Source organism: Aulostomus chinensis, chromosome 16 (assembly GCF_037954235.1).
Source record: "Aulostomus chinensis isolate RoL2024-O1b breed Wild chromosome 16, RoL_Achi_v1.0, whole genome shotgun sequence".
NCBI lineage: Eukaryota > Metazoa > Chordata > Actinopteri > Syngnathiformes > Aulostomidae > Aulostomus > Aulostomus chinensis.
The window spans coordinates 24,293,676-24,321,614 of record NC_141335.1 but is presented as its reverse complement, the minus strand read 5'-3'; the positions used below and the strand labels follow the sequence as shown (position 1 = coordinate 24,321,614).

The window sequence follows — 27,939 nt, the reverse complement described above, 5'->3', positions numbered from 1 at the left end:
CCAACAAGAACTGAACTAGAGTCCAAACTCACTGGCTTTCAGCTCAAAATCAAAGTGTTTGTGCAACACGGAGCACACAGCTACATAAAGAAGAGGACGATTATACCACAACGCGCTTGATGGCTTGTAAACAGACTATTTTGGCAGTGGTGCAGTTGTTAGCCATCAGTCACGTATGTTTAGCTTCAAGCTAAACTGCCTATTTTTGTGGAATCATTAAGAGGTAAAGGAGAGGAAAATGTCATTCTGAGTTCTTGAAGGCAAAAAGACACTTTTGGGGGTGAAGCACTGGTTAAAAATGCGCTGACGGTTTTGTATGGTGGGGACGTGTCCTGCCAACCCTGTCTGCTGTCACTTCTAACTGCCCTCAGCTTCAGCAAATGGTGTCCGCTGGCATTCCAAACATCTGTGCAGCCAGACTACTGGTGGCAAGACCACGCAGACCAGCGTGCACCAGCACCCTTTTGAACTGCGGATCCAAATAGTCTGCGCTTATTGGAATGGCATGTAGCTGCTATTCTGAAGGGGAATCCTCCGCTGCAGCCTTTGATGTCCACCACAGTGTCCAAACCAGGCTGAGCATTCTCAACGCTCTCTGTTTCCCATTTGGGGAGAGATTTTTCAATTCTGGAAAGTGGTTTTTGAAGTGAAACAGACGAAGGAGAGAGTTACATGGTTCTGACAGCTAAGTTGAGCCTGGACTGACACTGAAGATTGATGCAAAGCTGCACATGGAGCAGCGGAGTGCGCAGAGGTGGCGTGTTTCTGCGAGATAAGACCATTTACTTACCTGTTTGAGCCTAATTCAGAAATATGATCACTCTCATGAGGTTTTTATGAAGTCGTTCGGAAACTGGCAGGTTTATGCAGGAAATGAAAGCATTAATGACTAAATTAAATGATGATTTAGTGAAACTATTCATCTGCCATGTATCGCCTCATCCTGCTCCCTATTGCCGACCCTTCCAGTGTCATCCTCTCGGACGTATATGGGCTTGTTCTACCTGAGCTCAACGTACTTCAGGGCCTGTTTATCAAACATGTCAGGTTTATTAGCAGAATCACGCTGAAAGATTGACAGCTACGCTTCATACAGGCGCTCTCACATTTGAGTGTAAATCACTCAGAGCAATAGTATATACGATGGTGATGGTGACGACGACGACGTCTTGGAGCTTTGATTAGTTTGGACCTCAAATCAACCCACTTCAGAAGAACAGTTGGTTCATATGGTGGTGTGATGTAACAGAATAGCAGAATTTAAAAAAACACTTGTTCGACAGCCAAACTGCATTATAATTTCCTTAAAAAACAAATTTTGGGAAAATATGCTTACTTTTATGCTTTTTTAGAGCCAGACAAGGAAAAAAAAAGAAAAAAAAAGATACCTTCTGGCACACAAGATGGCTGCGCTCTACTTAGCTTAGTTTAACTGCAACGTAGCAGTAGCATTAAAAAAATAATAAAACCACATCTGGTCATTTTTCAGCTTCCCCCCCCCCCCCCCCCCCGCACATGAAAAGCTCAACCCTACTTCTATAATTGCAGACTACAAACCATTTGAGAAAAAAAAGTGCATTGAATTTACGTTTGCGATGTCTTTCTCTACTGCTAGCGTTCGTTCCAGCTAAGCTAACTAGCAGCCGGCCAAACACAAAGGTGCTGTGCTCCTTTGAATACGAATGCATGTCAATTTGACTCAGTTTTGCTGATCTGTGCGTCATTTTTCACACAACACGAGTGATTGTGCACATGTGCAATGGACAGAAGAAATGTCCTTATTTCTAAAGTGGAAGTTATAAGCAGCTATGGGTGCCTAGTTTGACACGGTGGCTCGCCCTTTGAAGAGGACAGTAAAACGGAGGCTAATCACATTAAGCGCCATTTGTCTTGCTGAGGAGGTGAAGAGTTGCAGGATCAGAGATCAAGATGGAGCACCGACCTCCTGGACAGAGCCCCCGGCGCGTCGACGCCCTGGGGGCACCAGGGTTACTGGGGGGTTGCTCCACTGAGAGAGTTTGCAGTCAGACCTGATGAAAATGATCAGTCTCTCAAACTGAGGCTACAAAACTTGGGGGCAGTGGTTGAGGGGCGTAGAGCTGCACAATTCTTCTCCTCCTTTGCTGTTTCCGAATCAGCCTGATCAGGAGCCCCACACATTCTGACGACATTCATTATTTTAGGATTCTGGGTGTAAATCTTGTGTCGACAACAGAGGTGACGCATTTTGTGGTTCACAAGATTTTACAGGGCAGAGTGCTGCTTTTCTGATACTGTGACACGCAAAACACACAATGTCTACCAGCAACTACACCCAGATTCTAAAATATTACATTCACGGGCTCCACGTTTCAGGACCTCGTCAGTCTTTCTAGGGCCGAGTTATAAAGTAACAGTATTATTTTAAAAAAGGATAATTAATTATTTAAGTTCACTTGTGCACTTTTAACGCACCCAAACTGTGAAATACACAAACATCATGCAAAATGTGTACTTTTACTTTAAGTAAACTCAATATCAAACACTATTCCTTTTACTTTAGTAGAACTTTGTATGGAGCACTGTTCTACCCGGGTATTTCTACTTTTACTTGAGTAAAGGATGTGTGTATTCGCTCCATCCCTGCTCCCCAGCCTGTGGTGGGAGGACTGGACCAGAAATGTGACGTTCACATACTTTAATAGTTGTTTTACTGTGTCATCTTGTGACAAACAAGCCAACAGTCTACTTGGTGGGTGTCTCACTTCCTGGAGGCTCCCTCCACCAGATGGGAGGGATGAAAGAGTTAAGCGGGGGGGAGGGCGCCACACAGGGGCGTAGAGTATAAAACTACCTCAGGAGCCTACAAGACAAGCGTGCGCGTCCCACTGAACCCTAGTTTCATCGAGCTGCACCTCGGGGACGCACAGCAGCAGCAGCAGCAGCCTCGGGGGTCTCGACCCGCTCCAGAATGGATGAATGAAGAAGGAGTTTGAGTTGCAAGACCCTGAAGAGACGACCACCGCCGTGCAGCATGAGGACCGGAGTGGAGTAAAAGTCGAGAGAGAGACAGACAGACAGAGAGAGAGAGGCGGTGAAGTGGAGGGACACCAGAGAGTTCAGCTGGATCGAATATCTCACTGATATTAACCGATCAGCTGTAATCCGGTTTGTTGTGAATTCAGGGACCAGCCCGCACATCTGGATCCCCGGTCACATGAACTCTTCCTCCTAAGTGGACTCTCCTGGACTGCACCTCCGCTCCTTTTCCCTAACTTTTGCTGTTCTGATCCCCGACGTGGCTCCCAAGTGGTGTTGCGGCTCCTCGTCCCCGGCGGATCCGGAGATTGGGGTCTCTGCACCGGGAGGAGGCGGAGTCGGAGCTCCGGCCACACCGCAGGCTTCTAAGGGCGGCCGCGTCAGGAGGATGGTGCGTCTGGCGGCGGAACTGCTGCTGCTCCTGGGACTACTTCTCCTCACCTTACACATCACGGTGCTGCGGAGCACTCCGCTGCCGCAGGGGAACGACACGGTGATCCGCCCGGACGCAGCACTCACGGAGGTGAGTCACGTGGAGGCAGAAGCGCACATGAGCCAGTGTTGGGGCGAAAACAGAGAGAGAGAGAGAGAGAGAGAGAGAGAGGGTGGGGAGGAGGTGGAGGGTTATTGATGTGTGTGTGTCCCCCGGGGACGGCAGTCAGTCAGCGGAGGGCTGCAAGACGATGCAGGGTCAGAGATCAGCCCGCCACTCAGGACACGCCTCCTGTTTTAGGGGGTTAAATGCTGGCTGGAGGCGCTTCTCTCTCATCATGGGCTCATCACTGTCATCCAGTCATGAGCCTCCTCCTCCTCCTCCTCCTCCTCCCTCCCCTCCAGCCTGCAAAAGTTGCCAGAAGTTGATCAATCTGCCTCACATGGCAACAGGTACTACAGCCTCTGTAGCCAGTACTCTGACTACCTGCGCTGAGCTCTGGTCTTGCTGGCCCCCCTGACAACACGACCCCCCCTTAAGTGGGGGTTTAATAGTTTTAACTGCCTATTTTAACATCGGCATAAAGTGTCCAGACTCCGGCGGAGCCCTAAATCCTGACCTGGGGGTTAAGACGGGTCCGGGATCAACAGGCTTTTTTAGAGAGTGTTAAGCATCCTTCACATGCTTTTTGATGTATATTTAGCTGGCTACTGAAATATGCTCTCCATGTCCCGGTGATAAACGGGTATTTATGCCTGCTGGAATGTTGACACCTCATAAATGCTTTATTAGTGCTGGGGGGGGGGGGGGGGGTCAGGAGAATCTCTTCTATCAGAAAGATGAGCGGCGTTGCAGCAGCAGCAGCAGCAGGTCTGAGATCAGCTGCATGTTCAGGAACGCAGAACGTGAAATATTCCAAGAATGCAATGGAATATTTGGCAGATGCGCGTGTGATTGGACGGGAGGGATTCCCCGCCGAGGCGGAAACACCTCCCATTCCGACTTCACCTCTGGTCCATGCTGACCCGGAGGTTCCGCCCTCAGACCCCACGCTGAGACCAGGCCCGTGCACGCTCCGCTGGCGCACCACTGAGGCCGGTGATGTCATCTGTGGTCCGGGCCTGTCACGGCCCAGGGGGTGCATTGTCATTCCGAGGTGTCAGGTTTAAAACGCCGCTCACAGGCACACGGCAGACACCCGAGTGACCAAACCTCCCACGCCCAGAGACAACGAGCCTCCACCCTTCGGCAGATCCACCATGTAAACACTCACACCGGTGAGGTGTGTGACAGGAAGCGTTCTCAAACAGCATCTGGCCCAATGTGGCTTCATTTCCTGCCAGCCCCCCCACCATCACCCCCACTCGGGGGGGGGGGGGGGGGCTGAGTTGTTCCCAATTGAAAATGCAGTCATGCCTCTTTAAGCAGCCCCCACGAAGTGGAAAAAAGGGGGGAAGCGGGAAAAGAAGACACTGTGAGAGGAGGAAGAGGGGGTGGTTTGTGTGTGTGTGTTCATTCATGGCTTTTGAGGGGAAGGGGGTGACATCCTGGGAGCCCCCCCCCCCCCACCGAACTGAGGAATGGTTTGTCACTTTTGATCTCCAAATTAAAGCATGCGGCCCACTGAGGAAGCTCCCGGGGGACGGATGGGGGCCGTGAAGCACCCAGACGCTGCGTTTCAGTCGTCCTCCCGTCTGTTTTGGTCTTCACCTCCACTGAGAGTCGTTAGGAGAAGACAGATGAGTTTATTTTGACGCGACGGCAAACTCCCCGCGATGCCTTCCCTGTGACTGAGTCTCCTGTGCTCTCCACGATTCTCTGTTGCTCATCAATCATCCTGCTAAAATACTGAGTCAGAGAAGACGCCGTAATTTGGGCGTGTGAAACACAGGGGGAGGTATGGCTTGTGATTGCAGGTTAAAGCAAAGCTTTCCTGTCTACTCACTACTGTCTCGTTCACGTCACACCAATTAGAAGCAGAGGCGTTCAAACACCGCAGTGGAATCTCATGTCAGAAAACGAAAATTTGATATCAAAATCTGCACATTTCCAGCGGTGCCTTCTGCTGTGTTTCTTTATGTCTTATCAACTTTTTTTCAGGTCAGTTTTAAAAGAAATTATGACAACTTGTCTTTGTCCAACTGGCAGCGGTCCTTCCTCGTTTCTGTCTGGGCTGTAATCTGATAATCTACCTGACTAAACATGGATGTGTTTGCGTTAGTTGGAAACAACAGATTAGCTGAGGGTTTCCATGAGGTTCATCGGGATACGGTGCAGTCTATCCAGTTTAAATCAGGGTCAGATCAACTGCCTGCAAAGGGTAATACAGCAGAATATTTGGGTGGGATTACATTGGATAATGAAGGATTAATACACCCCTGGGTATTTTTTGAAACAATCCGCTTCATTTTTATAGAGCGAGAGAGTGGAGGAGTAATCCTAATTTGCTGAAGTGGCAGGTGCGACTGAGAGACGCTGCGAGCGCGGCGAGGACAGAAGAGAAGCTGTAGTCAAGAGTTTTCTGGCAGCGAGTTCGAATGCAATAATGTCAAGATTCAAGAGCCACTTGTGTGGTCTCATCTAATGTTGATCTAAACCATGAAAGCGGTCCCCTGAGACCAGATCGCCCCGTTTTAATGGTCTTTTATGTGTGCATTTACTTTTGTGATTGAGGCCGGAGCTCATCCACAGCCGGCACCGAGTCACTTCTGGAGACCGGAGACTTGAAAGGACGGGTCTTATCACACGGTCATCTCAAAGCCAGAGTGCTTGAGACAGAACTAGAGAGGATCCTATGATGCTCACACAAAAGAACGCACCGCACAAACATGGAATCGTCCCTCCTCTGTCCTCCGCCTCAGATGCTTGGTGACAGAAGCGAAACGAGTGGTTTTAAAAGGAATGCGTGTTTTCAGAATCTTCCTGAAATTTTTATGATGTTGAACAAATACCCTCATTATCTTATCTAAAAGTCTCTTTATTGGGTGGTTACAAGGGGAAACGCAGAACTCTCTCTCCTCTAAATTATGGGCAATTATTTTAATTATGGCACATTAGGAGATGTGAATTCTTTGAAATCCACCATATTGGCTCCATCTGCCCTTTGTTAAGGAGAAGCAACACTAAATGGATGTGAAAGTGCAGCCACTATCCCCTTTGCGGTTGAATTAAAGCTTCATGTACATTTCTAATCCTTCCCCTCGTGCTGCGCGGCTCCGTTTACAGCGGCGATATTGTCCCGGCGTGTACCTTGGCCGGACACAAACAGCTCCACTGGGGGCTTTTATGCCCACCACAATGTGGCTGAGTTGACACTTTGTCTGTGACTGGCCACCGCAACCGTACAGCGCTGCTGCCATGTTCTCAGGCCTCGGCCCGGCCGCAAAAGCACTGGGCTGGAAGAAATGGGACATGAAAAAAGCAAACAAGTGGCATGATTGATGGTTTTCTTTGTTCTTATTTTCTGCCACCCCAGAATGGATGATTGCTGACTACTTATGGCTGTCTGTCCAATTGAGGAATAATTGTTCCCTCTATGCATACCTGACAGGGGACATATGCCTCAGCTGTCCTTTTGGGATGAATTTACAGCCCCCGTGTCAGAGGACCATATGTTTTTCTGTCTACAAGAAGCCAGAAGTAATGATTTTGCTATGTTTGCTTAGGCTTCTCTGTATGTCTGCGTCGCTCTTTTCTCGCAGCCAGAACCAGAACATGCTATATACGTCCACATCACATTACCACGGCGAAGCAGCAGCATAGGACGTCAGTTAAAAATGGAAAAACATACAGTCGGACTGACAGCAGCCCTGGAGGCAGCCTCCAGACACATTATATCTTCTTTAAATCACTCAGGAGTCACATGTTTGTCCCGCTGTTTTGGTGTCTCCCTCTTTCCTGAAAAGCCGGGAGCCAACTGTCTGATTTACGACAGAGGTCAAGGTCGCATGAACGACTTGTGCGAGATTCTTGTCGACTTACAGGACAAGAAGATGTTTTAATCAAAATGTTTAAGCCTCTTCAGTTCATATTATTATGTTCTACTCTCTCCTCAGCAGAACTTTATAAATGCAAAAAGCAGCTCATCGGCCAGACTGGCTCCTGAAAACCGGAGGTCTGGTCCAGAACATCGGTTGGCCCACCGTCCTGCCACCCTCCCCTGGGCACAAGGTGCTGCCAGTAACATTCACAAGGACAGTCCTGGTGCTTTCCTGCTAGACCTGCACAACTTCCCAGACCTCTCCAAAGCCGACATCAATGGACAGAATCCAAACATTCAGGTGATCATGTGTGTCCGTGCTCCTGCCACCACGCATTCACGCCTCGCCTCCCCCGTAAGACATGGCTACTCAAGCAGGCAGCGCAGGAAGAGCAAACAGGAAGGAGGAGAATAGTTTGGCGCACATCACTACCCCCTTTTTTCTACCCCATCCTCCTCGCTTCCTTCCTTCCTCCATCTGTCTCCTTTCACACTTCCTGGCCTGCAGTGAGGTTTCAGATTGACACTCTTGTCCATCATGGCGGCCGCTGAAAGATGGACGGTAGCTTATGTAAATGTGTGGCCGGCCCTCGCCCGTAAGTCCCCCCGTGTGCAGCTGGCTGGGTAACCGCTGCCATGTTTAAATCATTCTCCTGTCTAATCCGGCGAGGGCAGGGCGGGGGGTCTTTCCATTTCTGAGAGCATCACTGTTAAATCTGCGGACCAACAAAGTGTATTAACATCTCAAGATGTGGGAAAGGAGAGGAGCAACCAATTGAGCAAGGGCGTGAGGCTGTGGGAGAAGAGGAGGGGGAGGAGGGGGGTGGCTTTGATCCTCGGATTCATCTGGCTTTCATGGTCTGGAGGAGGCTGAGTAGCCCTTTGAACTTTGTGTTTAGGTGGAGGGAGCCGGAGAAGTGGGAGGGTGGCTTTGGGGCAGGGGTGGTGGTCCCAGCTCATCTGGGAGGCACATGTGTTGGGACAGAAAGGGGGGGAGGGGGTAGAATCGAGTGGAGGGGTAGCAGGAAGTGTCACCTCCGTACACCCGATTGATCCATTCTGTTTGATATGAAAACCATTCGTTCTCTAGTTTGAAGTTGAAATGACCTGCTTGTCTTTCCTGCAGGTGACCATTGAAGTGGTGGATGGGCTGGAGGCACACGAGCCAGAAAAAGGCCTCCGCAAGGAGAGTAAACCCAACTGGGCTTATCCCAACTGGAGGAACTGGTGGCCCCGCTCCACCTCCACATCATCCTCCACCACCCATCAAACCGAGGAGCATAATCGCTCCTATGGAAGCAACAGCGAGGACAGTAACTTCCTCAGGCCGCCGGCGGACTGGGACAGGAGAGGAGGTGTCGCGGTAGTAGGAGGAGGAGGAGGAGGAGGAGGAGCAGGAGCAGGAGGAGGCAAAGGTCCGCCCGAATATGGTGAGAATCACAGGAGTGTCGGATGCCCGCTGTAGAATATTTAGCAGAATTCACGGTCTCTTATTTGAGCTCTGGTCTTCAGCATTTCCAGCGTCTGATGTGAGATCTGTAATTTGCAGATTGGCTGATTTAATTTGTCACCATAATAAGCGCTGTTATCCCCGGCGAGCCTTTAGGTGCCGCTGATTGAAGCCTTTAACACTCTTTTACGAGACGGATGCCTCGGTGGCGTGGAGCTAGCTACGGGACACAGTTTAAACGCCTCGCAGCATCAAACGTTCAGCAGCAGGAATGGGGCCAGACGCACTGCTGGGCTGCCACTCCACTCTCACAACACCCTCCAAAAGTAACCCCACAGATAAATCTGCCTTGGAAGAATTTACACTCACTGTCATACAGTACGCGTCCGGTCCGGGTTGTCACACGCCCAAACCAAGGTGGTTGAAGAGGAATGCGTGCGCAGTGGAAAATGTCATTTTATCCACTTGCACTTGCTCCACAGCGGTTATGAGTGCGACTTTATAATCTTTTCGCTGTCAAACTGAAGCCCATGTTTAATGTTTTGGGCTTATCGCTGCGGTCAGCTGTCAGTCATCCTTTATTTCATCCAGCAATAATGGACAAGGAAATATTCTATCTTCATCACTGTCATGGTTTTAAACCCCGGGAGTCAGACTGGAAGGGCAGGGAGGGTCATAGATCACCAGAGCGCATTCATCCATGGAATGAGGGCTGGTTATCCTCATGATTTCTGAATGATTATCTTGTTTTCAGAGTGTTGTCTGAGCTGCCACCGGCTCTACGGCCAGAACAACCTATGGAAAGGGGAGAGAAGCTGCCCTGGACTCATAATGAGGGGCAGATGGCAGTGGCAGGGAGGGGGGGGGTGTATAGGAGGGTTTGGACTCCCTCCAGAAATACTTCCACCCCAACATGCCCACATTAATTCTCCTCATTGATGGAGCGCTGCTTTCAAGATGTGTGTGTGGACGGGGTGAGGCGGTTGCGGAGCTGAGCGTAACTGTTTCCATGTATACCCATTACGGCGATCGGCTCAATAATTGGAGTTAAAGAGGATTTGTTGCCATTTCACTTTCCATTTTCAAACCAATGAATCACAGAAAAGAGCAGCTGAACGGTGTCCAGGGTGTGTGTGAGTGTGCCAGAGATATTCAGGCAGTGGGGAACATTTCTACTGGTAACTTACCTGCTGGATGGCTTGTAGCTTTGTTGCAATTAGTTTCATTCTTCCCTGTTACTTCACACACAGCGCCTATCGCCTTGGAGTTGTGCTAAAGCTCTGTTAGCATGTGTGTGTGTGTGTGTGTGTGTGGACAACCTTGCCTGGTATCTGCTTTAAGGGGCAAAGTCAAGAGAGTTTTGGGCCTCCCACTTCCCCTTTCATGTCCTCCCTCCACTTATTATTAGTGAGGCATGCTAACAGGCCTGAGTAAGTCCAGCATGTGGCCTACATCCCAGCTTCTCCTTCTCTCTGCTTCAGACTACATGGATGGCGAAGGGGATTGGAGCAATTGGTCAGCGTGCAGCGTCACCTGTGGGAACGGCAACCAGAAGAGAACCAGGTCATGTGGTTACGCCTGTACAGCCACAGAGTCCAGGACTTGTGATCTGCCCAACTGCCCAGGTAGGACCTTGATGTTGGATTGAAACCATAGAGGAAGATTTGTAAGAGCATGTGCTGATGGAGGAGTCTTTCATCCTCTGACCCGCCCTTCACTGTGCATTCATCTCTGCAGGTATTGAGGACGCCTTCAAGACAGCAGCTACTGAAGTGAGCCTGTTAGCTGGAACAGATGGCTTCAATGCCACGGAGCTCTTTGGTGTTGGTAAGACGCGGCCTCCTCTTGCCACATGTCGGTCCATTCCTCATTTAACTGTTCTTCTTCTTGCACTATCAAAGGCCGTCATCTGGCAGCAGCGTTCCTGCACACACTCGTCCTCCGGCTGCGTTCCATTATGGCGCAGAGGGATGGACATGTGTAGCCAGGCAGGAAGAGCACAGACCGCTGCTGCTAACTAGCGCTGGCTACCAAACTGACTTTCAATCAGAAGAGTTGAGTCTTCAAAAATGCGGGTTGGAAAACCATAAAATCCTGTATATTTTTGAGGGAGGGGTTTTCGAGAATACTGTAGATTTTTTTGGCCTGACACAACATTTTGGGAATAATGGCTTTAGAAAAACTGAAAGACGCCACGCCTGCAGCGTGCTCAAGCCCACCACAGTCAGGCAATCATGGGCCAGAGGTCTGGTAGTGCTGCTGTACTCCTGGTGCCACCAGCAGCACCTGTAAATGTGTACAGAACCAAACGCTTCTGCTCCCTCGCCGTCTGTCTGCGAGCTTTAATCACTTCAGGGAAAACACACCTTCATGTCAGACATTACACCGTCTCATTAGGAGCAAGGTGTCGAATTTTAAAAGTGTCTCTGTGTGTTCCAGACACAGACAGCTGTGAGCGATGGATGAACTGCAAGAGCGACTTCTTGAAGAAATACATGAGCAAAGTGGCGAGTGACCTCCCCAGCTGCCCTTGCTCCTACCCCACCGAGGTGGCGTACAGCACAGCCGACGTACACGATGCTCTTTCCCGCAGAGATTTCCGTTGGAAAGACGCCAGCGGGCCGAAAGAAAAGCTGGAGATCTACAAGCCGACGGCGCGTTACTGCATCCGCTCCATGCTGACTCTGGAGTCCACCACGCTGGCGGCACAGCACTGCTGCTACGACGACAACATGAAGCTCATCACTCGCGGCAAAGGGGCCGGCACGCCCAACCTCATCAGCACGGAGTTCTCAGCTGACTTGCACTATAAAGTGGACATCTTACCCTGGATCATATGTAAGGGGGACTGGAGCCGCTACAACCAGGCCAGGCCACCCAACAACGGACAGAAGTGTCAGGACAACCCTCAGGATGAGGACTACTACAAGCAGTTTGAAGAGGCCAGAGAATTCTAGCCCCCTCGAAGGCTGACAGACTAATACACTGCTCACATGTTCCACCAAACCTCAGAAATGGTGATGAAACCATTTTTATTGAATCAAACCACACAAACTTTGGGCTCTGAGGAACAAGACTTACTGGTCTTTTGGACTGACAGGATTCAAACAGAACCAGACTACGGACTTCTCTTGATTTCACCAAATCGGGGCACAAAACAATGCGCCTTTTTAAAGAAAAAAAAAAAAATCAAAATCAAATGTGCCTCTGAAAACTTTTTTTTTCTCAAATTTTTAAACGGTTGGTCACTACAGGGAGTATTTCTATTGTTAAAGGGAAAATTATTCTTTTAGGAATGTCCGTTTAGATTGTGTCCCCGTTTATGTATGTCTGGTGAACCTGAGAGGCCTGTGGTAATAGAAAAATGGGATCCTTGAGGAATGTGTATGTGTGTGTGTGTGTGTGTGTGCGTGGGGGGGGGGGTGGTGGCGGGGGCTGAAGACAGGGTAGAAAAATGTTCCCATTTTGTCATTTTGCAATATCCAGGTTCTCATGTAATTGCTTATTTAGCATGCACATTTTTTTGTATTATTTTTACTTATAATTTACAACAGTGTCCTCTGTCTCTCTGGAGCAGATCTTCATTGTAAAAAGCCTGCATTGTTTTTTGTAAAGTATTTATTAAGTTGTAGCTGTGTCTGAGTCGAGTGTCTATGATTCACATATGGCTGAATGCGAACTCTCTTGCTCAAACTTGTGTCACCAATGTGCGTATCCCTGTCTCAAGTTAGGAATAATAGAGAGTGTGTGATTGAAACTGTACGGAAATAATTTTTTTGAGATTATAAATCTATAAATAAATTTTTAAAAAGTCAGTGAGTGTGTTGCTGGAAAATACAAATAAAAAGTGGAGAAGGAACAAGAGAGGTTGGATCAACTGGTATTCGCTTCGCTGTCAGGGGAAATTCATCTGCGACAGGAGGAAAAAAGCCATCTCATCTCAACAATTAAAGTCCTCCAACAGGCTTAAGCCCGTGCACAAGACTTCCATTAGTTCCATCCAGTGTGGCTCGCAGGCCAGGCCTTTTGATGGGATTGTGATATTTCTCCAGAGGCCAAGGAGGGTAAGATTCCCTTCGATGCAACTCAAATTATTTTTGTCTTTGGCATGTATCCTCGCATTCCTAAGTAATTTCTCAGTGTACACACACACGCACGCACACACACGGTGCAGCCTGACCATAGCAGGGACCTTTGACCATTCTCTCACCGGAGTGTTGCAGTCACTGTCGCACAGAGACAGCCATTCATGGTGCCCTCATTCCTCCAGTCTTGTGTACGGCACAGCAGGGCCCAGTGCAGGGCTGGTCTTCCTAACGCAGCAGGCCTCAGCACGTTCCACACCCCTGAGGCGCTACGTGCAACCACACAGTCACTTCACTGCTCCGCCGAAATTCCTCCACGTGCATCCTTGTATTCCACACATTTATCACCCAGAAAGATTCATTTAGATGCAGACTTTGCATCATCAGACTGAAGCATTCTTTTTAAGTCCTCCTCCTCCTCCTCCTCCTAAGTAAAAGCACAGTTGGAGGCTAAGATTACAGTGACCAGCCTGGATTGTTATCTTAGCAGACCTTCAGCTGAACAGGCCATGAAGATCAAAGCAGCATGTGCGCCTTTATTTTGAAATATTACGACATAAACTCAAACTGATACCTCCTCGGGCCCCCGTATCTCCTCTTAGATGGGCTCCACACGTCTGGAGAGCCAGCAATTACTTCCAAACCTCCCTCATTTTTCCTCTCGTATCTCCTCCCGTCCCTGCAAACACTCACTAATTAACCTGCGCTGCCATTCCTGCGCCAAGGCGAAGGTAGGGACAGAGGGATTTAAAGCCTTGCTGTAATTGATGTGAAAATATATGAGGCATATAGACCAGAAAGTACAGCGTGTACAGAGAAAACTTGTTGGCTGCGGGGCGTCAGTGAGGCCTCGTTTTTGTGTTACTATTTCAGGGACTCTGGTATGTTTCAAAGGATGCAAAGCACCATATTAGTGGTATATTGTCAAGGATCTGAAAGGGCTCATTAAGAATTACCAAGATATGATTGTTGGTATTTTGCCTCTATTTTTGTTTTGAGAAGGAATGAACGTCCAAAGTAGTTGTGCTGTTTTCGACCCGGTTTGACAGGGCAGGCTCTGGGAACGCTCAGTAGAACTCCACAGAAGAGCGAGATGTCGGAATTAGAGAACAAGAGGAGTTAAACGGAGGAGGAACGCCGGTTGGGTTGATGTCGTAAAGGCGAAGGCTCAATGGCTCAAGTGTTCTCCAGCTTGTTGCGCCTGCTGGAGTTGATTGTAGGGGTTGCCGTACAGTAGGTAAATAACTACGAGGCATAACATGGTGGCAATCGGCATCTCTTTGTTTTGTGGCGCGGAGCAGATGTGGCAGAGTCATTTTTAGCTGCACTCCCTCACTTTCTTTCACTCACTCCCGCAATCTGCTACTTTATGGGTGGTGTAGCACAATACAGGAAGTGTCTGCACCACAATACCACAGGGGCCCGACTCCACCGCGGGTCTAATTAAAAGGTTCGTCTTCAGTCTTTTAATCTGAAGTGGCCGACCTGGACCAGGAGGTTGCTTATCTAGTTGTTGTGTTCCTCTGTCCCACTCTGCTTCCCCTGGACTTGCATCTCTGACAAAGCCTTGAGGTGGGGGTGGGGGGTTCTGGGGGTACAGCTGAAAAAACAGGTCAAGCTAAGGATCATCTGAGAGGCCAGGGTGTCTCACTCAACCCCTGCTGCCCAGACATCGCTGCCAGGCTGCAGCTACACCTTCTACGCCGGGGCGACCTCATCTAGCTAGGGAACATCGGGATTGTCAGAGGGGACCCCCCCCATCTTTTTCAACAGCTCAACCTAAAGCGAACTGGTCATAAATATAATAAAGCAGTCAGACAAATGAGAACAGTGGGAAAAAATTGTCTTTGCCCACCTCAACAAATGTGGCGCTCCACTTCTGGCTGATTTACTACAACAGCTTTTATATTCAAAGCTAGAATAATGTGCCAGTGGTCAGATTCCATCGGACTTTATTTTTAATATAACACTCAATTTGCTTGGAAAAACATGGGTGAACTTTGCGTCCTGAGAGAAGAGAGAGAATAAATCACCCGACTGATGTTTGAAACTCTGAGGATGGTGAGAAAAGACCTTGATGTCTAGAGGTGAGACGCGTCTGACACTCCTCACTCCTCGGGGTCAATCCTAGCTTGGTGTGACCCAGCCAGCCCAAACACTGTCTGGTCTGGACCCTGTACGCGTCTGTAACGGTGACGAGGGGTCGGTGGCCCTGAGGTGGTGATTCGAGGTGGGGCGAGAGGCTGCTGCATGAGCACGGAAGCTGCATGGCTGTGATTCATTGTGACAGCGGCGCTTGGCATGTGAGGACAGCAGGCCAGGCAGGCAAGGCTGCTGCCTTTGATCTTTATTTGCTCCACCGTCTGTTTTGCATTTAAGAGCCTTGCTGAGCGCGAGGCATTGGATACACCTTGAATGGTTCAGGACCCTGTCCACTTTTTAAAGACTCGGGATCCTTTTTCAAAGCAAAAGGGATCTAGGACAGAGAGGGATGATGTTTGAAGGGCAAGGTTCCGCGCTGAATAGGGCTGAGGGTCTCCCAGCAACACAGATTAGCTCTAATGGAAAGTGGGTGCTCTGTAATAGCACATAATCAAGCTAATGGTGGATGGTGTGAGCGTGGGTGAGGGGCATCCATCTCCTTCAAGATCAAAACAGGGTCAGGAGGCTGTGGAACAAAAACAAACAGCGAGGCGCGACCCCCCCCCCCCCCCCCAACCATTCTGCTGCTCCTCCTGACCTGTCAGCTACACAATGTCAAAGGAGTGCGACATTTACACCTGAAAGGCAAACTGGCAGTGGATGTGATCAATACGTTGTCCTACCTCACACCCAAGCACAGCGCCCCCCCCCCCAATCCAGATCCAGCAGCTTGACACAAACTCTCCCCCTTGAGAGTGATGTCACTGTTACAAGTATTTAGCTTTTTACTATTTCATTTCACATGCTGAGCACTTCTCCTCACTCACATCCTTCTGCTGAGTTCTTTTTTCCACACCACTAACAGTCCAGCATGTAATTTATTCCCAGACTATACATTTTTGGCAGCCCGCAGTTCAGATTATGATGCTGTCTGTTAGGCCTTAAACAAACTGCTCTCCGAATAGCAACGTGTGTCTTTTTTGGAAAAGAAACACTACAATTCAACGAATATGGCTTCATGTCTTGAGTGTTGAGACGCTAAAGATAGTTGGGACACAAGAAAAGTTGCAACATAAATTTTATTTACTTCTCAAGCACGGTAAAGAGCTGTGCACAAATTACCTTTCCATAGCTTATACAGGTTTATATTAGTTGCATTTTCAAGTAAAGATAAGACAAGCTCTATAATAGTTTTGTTGAGACTGGAATTCTTGTTAGTAACTGAACCAAACAAATCAATTTAGACCTTTTCAAGTACAAATCTCAGCTTTCATGGGCTCTAAAATGCATAAAATCCCTTGTAGCCGTCCTTTTTCTCTCCGCGGACGTCTCTGTCAAAGTTACTCTATAAATATAAATTGTGTTTTCATTGACGACTAACAGTCAAGCTGGGATCAGTTACTGCTACCTGAGTGCTATAGAATCAGCATCATTGTGGAAGTGCATACCTTCATGCGTCTTGGTCAACACCTGATGGAGAAGTGGCGTACTGGAGGTTGTCTACATGCAACAGCTATGTATTCACATTATAAAGCAAATCATATGGCTGTAATGGTTATAAAGTATCACAATCTAAGATGCATGGAATGCTACATTATACAGTATGCTGAAGGATTAATAAAAATGTGTGTGCGTGAGAGAGCGAGACAACGGGAGAGAGAGAGAGTGCATACATGTAAGTTATTCTGAATGTTTTTAAAGGGACATGCCAACTTTTTGGGAAATGCAGTTTCTGTCCATCCCTCCCAGCCAACCAGAATCCTGTGTAAAACCTGTGTCTCTTCTGTGCTGCACTAGGGAGCTGAGATCCACAGAGACCAGCTTACTGCTAGTTAGCTTGGCACAGTGAATGGTAGCGGATGGGAAGTGTTAGCATTCTTCCCTCAAAAGTCATCAGATAGTTAAGGATTTGTTCGGAGGAAATCCTCATCCTCTCCTTATAAATAAAACCTACTTCATGATGAGCGGCAGCGGTCACTCTTCGAGTTGACAACTACTGTTTTGTTGATGTGCTTTGTGACATCACTGCGTCCGTTCTGATTCTAGAATGATAAAATCTCATACTTTACTAACTTTCTTCTTACTTTGTTATTACTAGGGCACAAACGATATGGAATTTTTGGGAGGTCAGTGCCAGTCTTGATATCAGGGAATAAAAACAGAAAAAAATACCTGCTTTTGATGGCTCAAATATAGTTCCCAACACTCGTTACAGCGGTTTAAACTGAAGGGAACACCCACCATCCTCAGGTCAACATTTACAAAGTAATGCATCTATTCAAGCGTTAGCCTAATTTGCTCCGGTCTTATCTAGTCTGGAAGCTTGCAGCTGCCTGAGTGAGCGTAACATTACTTTGAGGTACTGTAATGTTACTGTTACATCATTCATGGGGCCGTGACAGACAAGATTAACTAGTTTAGCTAGGTAGCTAATACTTAGGCTAGGCTATCCTAACTTTCTTTAGCTTGCTAACATATGTCACGCTCAACTGGTAATATCAGGGAAGCGTGACAGACACAACGAGACACATCCTGGGAAATGAGAAACTAATTAAGTTACTGTTTTATTTCACAAACTAGTTATTACAAACTTACCATTGAGGCCAACTGCTCGGGTTTATCACGCACGCACTGTTGGCTTTAGGTACACTACTTCACGCTCACTCGGAGGGGTTGCTGTGGAGCAGGACATGAGAGGAGTCGGAGCGCCCTCTACTGGATACACAAGGACATAATTTCTAAGAAAAAAACCCCGCATTAAACGACATTTACCACTTAAAATTCTATATTGAAATCTGCATCAATCAGCCAACTTTTGGCCACTTACCAATTATGCTCTAATGGCTATAATTGAGTCAGTCGGGCCGAGTTAATACACAACAAATTTTATACACAAACTTATTTAAATTAATAAAGGCAAAGGCCGATTTGGTTAAAAGTGTATTAGATGACTTTTGACGGAGGTATGCTAACTCTTTCCACCGACCACCATTTCACTGTGCTAAGCTAACTAGCAGTCAGCTGGTCTCTGTGAGTCTCAGCCATTGAACACAGCACAAGGAAGTGCATCTATTTCCTTGTTTGGTTGCAGGAAGGATGGAAAACAAACGTATTTCCTACAGAGAAGGTGTGTTCCTGTTACATTGCCACTGTTAAACTCTCACTGCTGTCAATGCTCCATTCGCTGCAACTCAACTTAGTAGCAGGCATTCAAAAAAGGTGCATACTTATCTTTTTATACTTGAAAAGCATAACAACAAATTAGATCTTGCACTGAAATTGCTCAACATCTGAAAGCAGTCACATCTGTTCAGCAAAACAAAATAGCTTGAACATCCACCCTGTTTACCTTTAATATTAATAATAATAATTATTATTATTATAATAATAATAGAAATAATAGCTTATGTACAAAAGGAGGGAACCCACTCTATGTTGGAAATGAGTAACAAAGAAAAACGGTGCATCAAGGCAATGGTGCGTCAAGTCTAATCCAGGTGACACTGTGTGTGTGTGTGTGTGTGTGTGTGTGTGTGTGTGTGTGTGTGTGTGTGCGCGCGTGTTGCAGGGGGTCATGGAGCACATGCTGTAGGCTGAAAGTGCCAAAGGGAAGTCTAAGTGCACTAACTAGAAGCGAACAGCCCTCCCTTCTTCCTGAACACCTGTTAAAACAGCTAAAGTTTATTACTTGAAGCATCGCAAAGGTGTGTATTTGTATTGGAGTATTGCTTTGAGTTGCTTTAGAAACCAAGAAGAAAGGCGAATGTGGCTCACTCCACTACGCTCGTCAAGCGACAGACACCTCCCTCGATGGCCAAGGACTGACCAGGAACTGTCCCGGGTGGTAATCTGGATATGTGTGTCTGAAAGCAACAAAAACCAGACATGCACACAATTAGAAAAGTTACACACCCGAGGAAAGGCTACTTGGAGAAATGAAGGACCGCTAACAGTATCTTGATCTCTTGATGGTGATGATCAAAGATCCTAAATCTAAAACAGCCCTTTGGATCCATGAATTCAGTTTGAGTAATTTAAGTTGCAAAATTGGTTAAAATTTTGAATGGATGTAGATAATTAGTAATGTTTATTCTGTTATGAGACTCACGGGGTGAAAATTTTCTCTTCAATCACAAATATTACCTCAGGAATGTACTGGAATATTTTTTTACTTTGCAGCAATGCTGCAACCCCTGCAACTGTCCAGCGCTTGATGGACAGGATTCTGGCCAGGGAACTTTCTTGATGCATGACATTTAGCAACTTGTGGAAAGAACATCTGAGTAATCTCCAGACAGTGCTGCACAAAATCAAAGAGGCAAGCTTGACTGTCGAGCCAAGCAAGAAGCCCAGTATTTGGGTTTCATGCTCGGGAAGGTGGTAATCCCTTAAGGAGTGGAGAAGCCATGAAGTTGGCGGAGAGCTGCTGGCTCTATCGAGTCTCAGGTTATGAACACCATGGGCAGGGTTGGCTTGTACTGTCGTTTCATTCCCTGCTCCTGAACCATTTAGCACCCTTCAAAAACCTCGCGGAAGCCCCTTTCTCATTCGCCAAAAAAACCCTGCTAACACCCAACGACACCTGGCTTATGTCTGCAATGGGAGCAAGTTTAATCAGCATTCACTTCCAGGGTCAAATGAGTCTGCAGTCGATGCAAGTAGTTATCGACTCAGGCTTGGTTTAGTGTTGATGGGAACAATCCCAGCGCTTCTGCTCTTCGACCCACATGACGGTTGGTCAGGGCTCCACTACCAACAATGTATGCAGGGGGAAACGTGAAGCTTGCCGTCTCCACAGGTAACCTTTCAGATGCGCTGTTATGTTTGTCTGCGTTACAGCAGTGACGCTCTAACAGCGTAGAGTTTCAAAGATAGATTGGAGCAAATGATAGAAAATAATAGCTGCCAGAATTTGCTCACTGTGTTTGTGATGTTGAATGAGATGAACCAGAGGAACAAAAAACAAAACAGAAAGGCCACCCCTCACTCACTTACAATGGGAAAGTGATCAATCGGCTTTTGACCCAGGTTTTAACAACCCACATTTACGCAGGTATGTGCGGTGGGAAAAGGAGCCAAACAGGATGCTGAGGACAAACGAGGGACTCCCTGAGCATGAAGCCCATTCTGAAGAGCCTCGACTTTGAGCAGGAGGCGTGAAGGCACACACTCTGTGGTGAAGAAGGAATGTGTTGTCATCAAAAGGGCACTCTTCATTTCTTTCTGAGGCTTTTCTTGTTAGGGAGGAAGTTCACCCTGAAGACAAACATCGACCACTGGCCCAGCTGAAGGACAATTACACAGCAGACTTCCCTTCCAGGACTCCACAGGGGTCACTTTTGGTGGCGGCGGAGTGAGGTGGGGTGGGTAAGAGTAAAATAAGATGCAGGATCACATGCGGCATAGACATTTGTGTTTATTGTTAAGTGTTCAACAGCACCAATTATGCCGAATTGGAGTTTATTTGTATATCAGGAAGCAATGAGATTTAAATTTCTTCTTCACTACAGACTCGCCAAAACTGAGTTTTAGTATGTTTGCTCATTCAATTAGATCTGTTTAGATATTGTATGCACCAGGTGTTTATGTCACTGCGATTATCAAACAATCAATGTCTCTTAGTTGAAGCCAGATGACAAAAAGAAATAGGCCGGAGTTCCTGTTTTCCCTTCCTCCCACTTGTGGTCCTGCTTTGAAGAAAGTATAAGAGTGGAGAGCTGCAGGGTGCAGGAGTTAAAAAGGCATCTAGAGTACTGGGCTGAGCTTGTCTTCGTTTTTCACAGTACTGGTATTGAGTAGGGTTTTTTTCAACCTTTTATTTTCTGGGATTGTCAGCTTTCCACTGGTAAATTACTAAATATGCCTGGACTGCATACCTGGGTTTTGTGTCGTTGCCACTCAGCCAAGCCTACAGCTGTGGATGCAGCAGAATTCCACTGGGCTGGAAGGCCTTGCTTCCGTGCACCTGCGCCAGATATTACCAGTTCACCGAGACTAAATGTTGACCAGATCATTACCTCACACACCGACCTAATTCTCCACCAAGGGGTGAGATTAACAACTTGGTCTGTTGTCCAGAATGTAAGTTCAACAACAAAGATGGCCATTCATTGTCTGTGGGGGTGTGCACTTGCGTCATGAGCAAGTACCCTTGAAGCCTGAGGATGCCAGAGGAGTATTTATAGGCAGACAGAGTGGGGAGGGGGTGACGATGGCTAAGGTTTTTCGAGGGGGGCACAGCTGTGAAGACGAGAGTCACACATCCACTGGGGGATCAGAGGTGACTGACTCTTCCTGTGCCAATACTGCCTGTTGTCTCCTTCCTCTCTTTCCACAGAGGGCAGCACTGTATCCTGCCTCAGGGGAAATCTCTGTCCACTCACTGAACAGGCTACTGAATTCGCTTGACTTCACCCCTCCAGTTGCAGGAAGATCCATCACCAAGATACCCTTTTTTGTGAAAGCCCGATCTCTGGCCCCTGGTACCCCAGGGGCAACTGTCACTAAGATGGGACAACTGCCAGACAAGGCCATGCACACATGGCATCACTCACTCAGGGGCTATTATGCACCCTCTATATTCATCTTAGTCCCTTCATCTTCTACAAATGGGATGAAAGAAAGTTTAAACTTTTTAGAGCGAAGGCTCATAATCAAATTATGATGTTTCCATCTCAGAGGAAAGAGCTTAAAAATATATTTTTTTTAATTCAGGACTAGAAATAAGCACCCACCACTAGCCTAAGTGGTTAAAATTAAAAAAAATAAAAAAAATTATATATATATGTATATACTGTATGTGTGTGTGTGTAACTGCACCCTCTAACTCTGATGCTTCATCTGAAATTATCGAACAGGTGAAAAGTATTTCTGAAATTAAACGGGCCAGTATGAAACCTGACCAACCACGAGGAAGCTCCAGAGCCAACTAGAGGGCACATACCTTCACCAAGGTGAACTCAGCCAAACTCAGCGTATAGAAAATGACATTTTTCACTACATATGTTAAACAGATCTGCCCCAAAATTTAATGGCTTCCTTCTTTGGCCCATATTGCAAACGCCCACCAGGTTTACTCCCAGTTGTACAATCTAAAAATTCCATTCATGTCACACACGGAATGACAAATAAAAACCACACATTTGGGGGGGGGGGGGGGGGGGGGAGCCATAGAGTTCAAACATAGTTCAATAGAAAGGATGTGCCTGCTATGCATCTATAAACCCTTCATGTGGAATCCATGTTAACTGAGTACTCAAATTAATGATCAAATCTAAGGGCAAAGAAAAAGGAAGGAAATGTGGAATTACAAGAACATCTAAGCAAAACAGACCCACAAACCTACTCGTCACCCAGTGAGTGAGCTGAAGGGGCCCCATGACAGGACCACAGCTGAGTCAAACATAACGGGAAAAACACAGTTTCTTTGTATTTACCGGAGAAAAACAACATTCTTTGGAGATATGAATGTGTTTAGAGGCTTGAGAAGCCACACATTAACACCACACTGTATGCCAAAGGATAAATTTAGCTCTTTGACGATGCCGCTGTTGTTGTGTTATTGTGGTTCTCGCATTCTTTTCTTTAAAAATAAAAAAGCAATCATTCGCTATTTATTCCTCATGCACAATGGATAATGAAAAACAAAACCTAGTAAAATAAAAGACACTTGTCATGTACTATATAAAACAGACAATGTCCAAGAGGCCTGAATGGCATGCCTTGCAATGTTCCCTGTCCTGACACAATTTGAGCAGCAAAGCTTTGTAGTGGTAATGACATCCAGGAGGGGACAGAGAGGGAGCAGAGCCATGTGGTGTGGTGTGGGGCGTACACTTGTCTTTCATCTGTCCAATCATGATTAACAACACAACAATAGCCGAGTTGTTTCAGGAGCGCCGCCACTGCCTCGTCCATCTCGCCTCGCGGAGCTTTTAAAAGCATGCTGGATGTTCTGATGTGCTATCCAGAGCAAACACAGGTGAGTCTTTGAACGAAACCAGACGCTCTCCCTGTGCAGTGTTGCGGGTTTATGGCTATTTTACAGCCAAATGTCAAAAGGATTAGGATACACACTGAACTTCCCCCAAGAACAACATCTTATTGAAAAGTAAGAGCAACCTGACAAGACCTGACAGCACAGTGTCTGTAGGCCCAGCTTCAACATAAAAACAATCTTAAATGAGCTATATCATGTTTTACTGCTTTCAGTTTTAGAAAACAGGCGTTTGTTCAGAAAAATATACACCTGACAATCTGACAAGTAAGGCTGCTCTCCGAGAAATCCCATCTAACCTCTGCCCTAAATACTACCGCTTCGGCACCAGCCCTTTCATGTTCTTATCACAGAAAGGTAGTGGAAGATAGACTGAGTGAATGTTTAGCAACGCCCAGTGAGATGCTGGTAGGAATGGGAGGAATGTCTGTAGAATAGCAGCTGAGGCTGTGGAGTCCTTGCACACAAATTGTTCAGCCAATGTAAATGCAGTGGGAGCAATGCTGCTCATCAGAGTTTCCAGCTTTGTCACTGAGGCAATTTCAGTGATGAAAAACAACAATTCAATCCCACTCAGAACCAAACAAAAATGGTAAACAGCACAGAAGATCTCTCTTGACTTTGTTTCAAGCACCTATGCCTTTCCTCTTTGCAATATTTATGCGGCAGATGTTCTTGTTTCTATGATGACAACAAAGTCCCTTTTTGACAAAACATTCCTGGGACTTTATCACCCAAAGATGGAGCAAATTAGTCCGCCAACACCTGAATAAGCTGCACGCATTCCGGATGCTGATTCTACTTCCCGAAGGATGTTGTTGTCAGTCCAGAGTCATAAGCGTTCTCTTTACTCTTACCCTGATGTATATTATCCGTAGTATGGAGCAACTTTCACAGGCTTTCCTAACCATGTTGAAATAAAGTCAAGCGAGTACTGAACCAAAAAGAAATGTTGAGTGGAAAGACCTACACCCATAGTTCCTGGAACTAACTCCTCGTGGAGTAAAAAAAAAAAAATTCTTGGAACTAAATATACTGCAGCACCAGGTTCCTGCATTTTAAACTAGAGTAATTCCTCCAAAGGTTCAGAGTTCAAGGACAAATTTCCAAGAGTCAGAAAGGGGCTCAAGACTATCACCTTCCCAGGACAACCTTCTGCATCTCTGGGACATACCAATCATTATCTTTATACATACAGAATTTACAGCCGTAAAGGTTCCAAACACCAACTTTCTAACTGAACAGATGGAGGGAAAACAGAGGCCCAGTTGATGGCATCCATTCAATGGACAATGTGTTGGCATTGACGAGAAGCCAACTCCAGACCCAGCTGGGACGCAACTGGTAGAATTTTGTTTTGCACCCAGACAAGAGGCTTGAAGGACGGAACAGCCAGCTGTTCTGGTATGCAGATGGTGAGAGAAACATGAAAGCTCTGTTGCCTCGTCCCTGCAACTGGCTGCGCTCTGAGTCTCTGATGGAGCAGCGTGAGGTTTGGTGGAGCAGCTGTGTTCCCCTCAATATCACTGTGTCACCAACAGCTCAGAGAGAGGAAGTGAATACCCTCTCTTCCCAGGGGATCCAGAAACCACCACAAACACACAATGTTCCTGAACACTCACTAAACACAACAATAATGAAGTGAAGCCAGGGGATTGTCCCACTTACAGACTAGCGGATACTACATGTCACTGGTGATACTACGATCTGTACCTTTACATCGATACAGGTGTGAAAAGAGAACTTGCAGGCTCACATTCCACAGGAAAGCCGATTCCACCGAGCACCATCTTACAAACATGCAGATTGATATCCCCAGTGGTGCACGAGTTTCAGGACTTTATGATACTTTCGGTCCAGGTAGGGCCAGTGGGGTGTCAAGAGAGATAAGCCAAAAGACAGAGGGGGGGGGGGGGGGGACACTTTGAAATCTGAACCCAACAAGAGCAGAGGCTTCTCTTCATTCAGACTGACAGAGATGTATTATCCAAATAAATCAGTGGGCCAGTAACACCGCATTACTGCCTCAGACCACATAATAGATGTTTCCATGAATTTTAAAAAGTTAAAGGTTTCAAAAGACAACATTTCAAAGAAATCAAATGGTTTAAAAAAAAAAAAAAGTACACCTACAAAACTTTTAGAAAGGTGCAGTGTGAAAGTCTAAATCTGCCTGAAAAATACATTAGCGTGGTGAAATAATTATTTCTAAAATTCAATCGGGTCCAAAATGTTCACAATATTCACATTTCAATGAGTTGGCCGACAAATCATTCAGGATATCTGAGCCAATAGCACCAACATGTTGACATCACGTTTTCTCCATAAGTCGTCATCGCCTGCAGAAGCTCAGGAGTTGCCAGGTGTTAAATTAACGGGAGAAATGGCTAAGAAACGTGAGGCTTCATTCCGTTATCCGTCTCAAATAATATCAGACCAACAAAGGAGCAAGACGAGGGTCAACACTGGTTCAGTCTTTCTACGCTGGCCGAGGCATGAAAGACCAAAAGGGGCTGACAATCCGTGCTGAGGTGGCCAATTTTCCGATGGACATTTAAGCTAACGTTTGTAACGAACAACAGCAATTGCTAAAGTTACCAACTTTAGTCCGTGACAGGTTCATGCTGTTATTGTCAGTGTGTGACATCATCGCCAAATATACGGTGACCAGATAAACCGATTATCACCGCCATGTGGTTAGTTGTGTTAACCTAGCGACTACTAGAGTAGATTAGCGCGGCGAGAGTTAGAGCGACACCGACTGACCGGGGGGTGGAAAGGTCATCTCAAACCTTTCTTCTGTAAAAAAAAAAAAAAAAAAAAAAAAGAGAAAAAGAAAAACAACTTTCCATGCGATTGCAAATGGTACCGTCTACTAAAACGAGCTCCGTAAAAATAGTAAGCCCTGCAAACCAACAGCCAAGGTCATAATCAGACTACATACCAAACAAGTGACGGGCATCTGGGAGACATCTAAAATACATAGGCATTAAATGCTTCATGGGAGGCCCATCAGAGGCAGGTCACAAGCAGGAGCTGACAGTCCTGTAGTACATCAGAGGACGCTGAGTTAGCAGAGACAGGGCCTGCAGACTGTAGTCAATGAAGAAAAATTAGGAAAAAGATCAAAGTGGCTGGCTCCCATTCGTGAATGATGGAAAAGACTTGATGACAAAGAACAGGGTTTTAAACTTTGTATGGTATGGGTACATAAAGAACCGGTTCAGCTCAGGAGGACAGAGTCAACTCAACACAAACGCTAACACCAGGTAGACCAGTTTCCAAGCTACTGTGGATGAAGGTTCTTTCAAGGATCTTGGAGAACTTTTTGCAGCTCTTCTGGTTTTAGGCTCTCGGTTGATGTTGGGATCAGTGTCCTGCTGCGGGACTCTTGAAGACTTCATCTGTGACTCTGGCTGTATGCTTGGGCACATTGTCACGCTGCAGAGTGAACATGGGAGCGATGAGTCTCCTTCACCACAGACTGCTCTGGTACTTCTCAGCACTGAGACCTTTCTACTTGCCAATCCACCAACTCTCTCTCGTAGCAGAAATGTAGTCTCAAACCTTCAAGGAAGCATCAACTGAATTCCAGCCCTCCGATGAACAACCTGCCCTCTACTTCAATGTTTGACCCATCACAGCAGATCAACTGGTATCGCTGGCTCTTATGGATGTGCACAGGTGAATCGAATGGTTTTGTTCCCGATCGCATCAGGGGGATGATATTTTAGCAGAAAGTCTCCTAACCAGTCCCCTTCAGGCTGTAGATCCGCTTCGTTTTCATCTGCTGCCCTCCTTAGCTGACCACTTGTTTCTCTACGCCGCTGCAGAAGAGCTTGGACACGCAGAAACACCTGAGAGCTGCTGCATTTCTGCCTGAGAGAAACTATTTTGTCTTTTGTTGTGATGCTCCCTCATGAGATGTTCTCATAAATTTAGGTGAAGCTCATTTTTTCAGAGATCTTTGAGGTTTCGCTGATTTCCGCCCACTTTTATTCCCCTTACACAACAGTGATCCACAATCCCTCAGTCCACAATTTAGATTCGAGCTGCGTAGCGATGTTGGTCATCAGCATCTGTTTGGTATACTTATAAATCATGCACTCGGCTATATGCCTGCAATCTCCAAGGGTTTCTTGTCTGGAAAGTGTCCTGTTATTAAAGTTCAGCATTTCCAAAAGGAATCTTTGCAAATCAAAAAATGTGTTTCCAATCTAAATAGAAAGTTATGAAACGCGTCGAAGGCAAACAGCTCCATGAAAGAGCTGAAGAACCTAATATATTAATGACCCTTTAGAGTCCCATTTATGATGTTGTTACAAATTTTGTAAACAGCTATCAGTATGCTCCATATCAAGTACACGGATGTTTATTATGATGGGTTTTTTTATTTTTAAAAGAAAAAAAAAAGTCCTGATAGCTTGCGAGAGAACTCCCAGTTGAAATATCGTTTGTTTGTCCTCTGTTGTTCTCTGAGTTCAATACGACAATCAAATATAGATGAAAACCAAGATACTAACTTTGTCCAGATAAAGACAGAGTTTAGTTTAAAAAGTTCAAGTTGTTCAGGCTGGAAGTACAGAAAGGAAACAACGGAAGCCCCTTGTTTTATTGGTATAAAGCTCACCTTTGCTTTGCTGTCTTGGGCAGACATGTAGCCGACACACATGCTCTCTGTGGTGTGACTCCATAGAAACTCCACTTTGAAAACAGAGAGATAAAACGGAGAGATAAAAACATCTTTATACAGAACATCTAGAATGATTTAGCAATACACAAGCATGAATTAGGGGGAATAACTGGTGATGTCGCTGAATTCAAGCTTGTTGTTTT

At 46.5% G+C, this 27,939-nt stretch overlaps 2 protein-coding genes across 5 annotated transcripts in view; one reads left to right on the top strand and one right to left on the bottom strand.

Annotated features, from left to right (window-relative positions):
* The first annotated feature begins 2,853 nt into the window (after positions 1-2,853).
* ism1 (isthmin 1) lies at positions 2,854-12,291 on the top strand. Of its 2 annotated transcripts, none has more exons than XM_086180200.1 (6): positions 2,854-3,541; positions 7,510-7,731; positions 8,557-8,860; positions 10,362-10,505; positions 10,618-10,707; positions 11,320-12,291. In XM_086180200.1, the coding sequence occupies exons 1-6, from the start codon at positions 3,407-3,409 to the stop codon at positions 11,835-11,837; spliced, it is 1,413 nt and encodes a 470-aa protein (XP_086036326.1). In that variant the 5' UTR covers positions 2,854-3,406; the 3' UTR covers positions 11,838-12,291. The 2 variants fall into 2 exon arrangements, with proteins under 2 accessions (XP_086036326.1, XP_086036325.1); XM_086180199.1 differs by having other exon boundaries at positions 7,507-7,731.
* A 3,876-nt stretch (positions 12,292-16,167) lies between these two features.
* The window catches only part of tasp1 (taspase, threonine aspartase, 1), a 30,369-nt gene continuing 18,597 nt past the window's right edge, over positions 16,168-27,939 (bottom strand). Inside the window, exons 13-15 of one of the 3 annotated variants that reach the window (XR_015109516.1) lie at positions 27,734-27,807; positions 26,048-26,148; positions 16,168-18,970 (exon numbers count right to left, since the gene is read on the bottom strand). Coding sequence is in view for 2 of the 3 variants with exons in the window: in XM_086180853.1 (XP_086036979.1) it covers positions 18,878-18,970; positions 27,734-27,807 (167 nt within the window). In the remaining variant the exon portion in view is untranslated. Of the gene's footprint in view, positions 18,971-26,047; positions 26,149-26,204; positions 26,545-27,733; positions 27,808-27,939 lie in introns of those variants that run through there. The other 2 variants (XM_086180853.1, XM_086180854.1) reach the window with 2 other exon arrangements.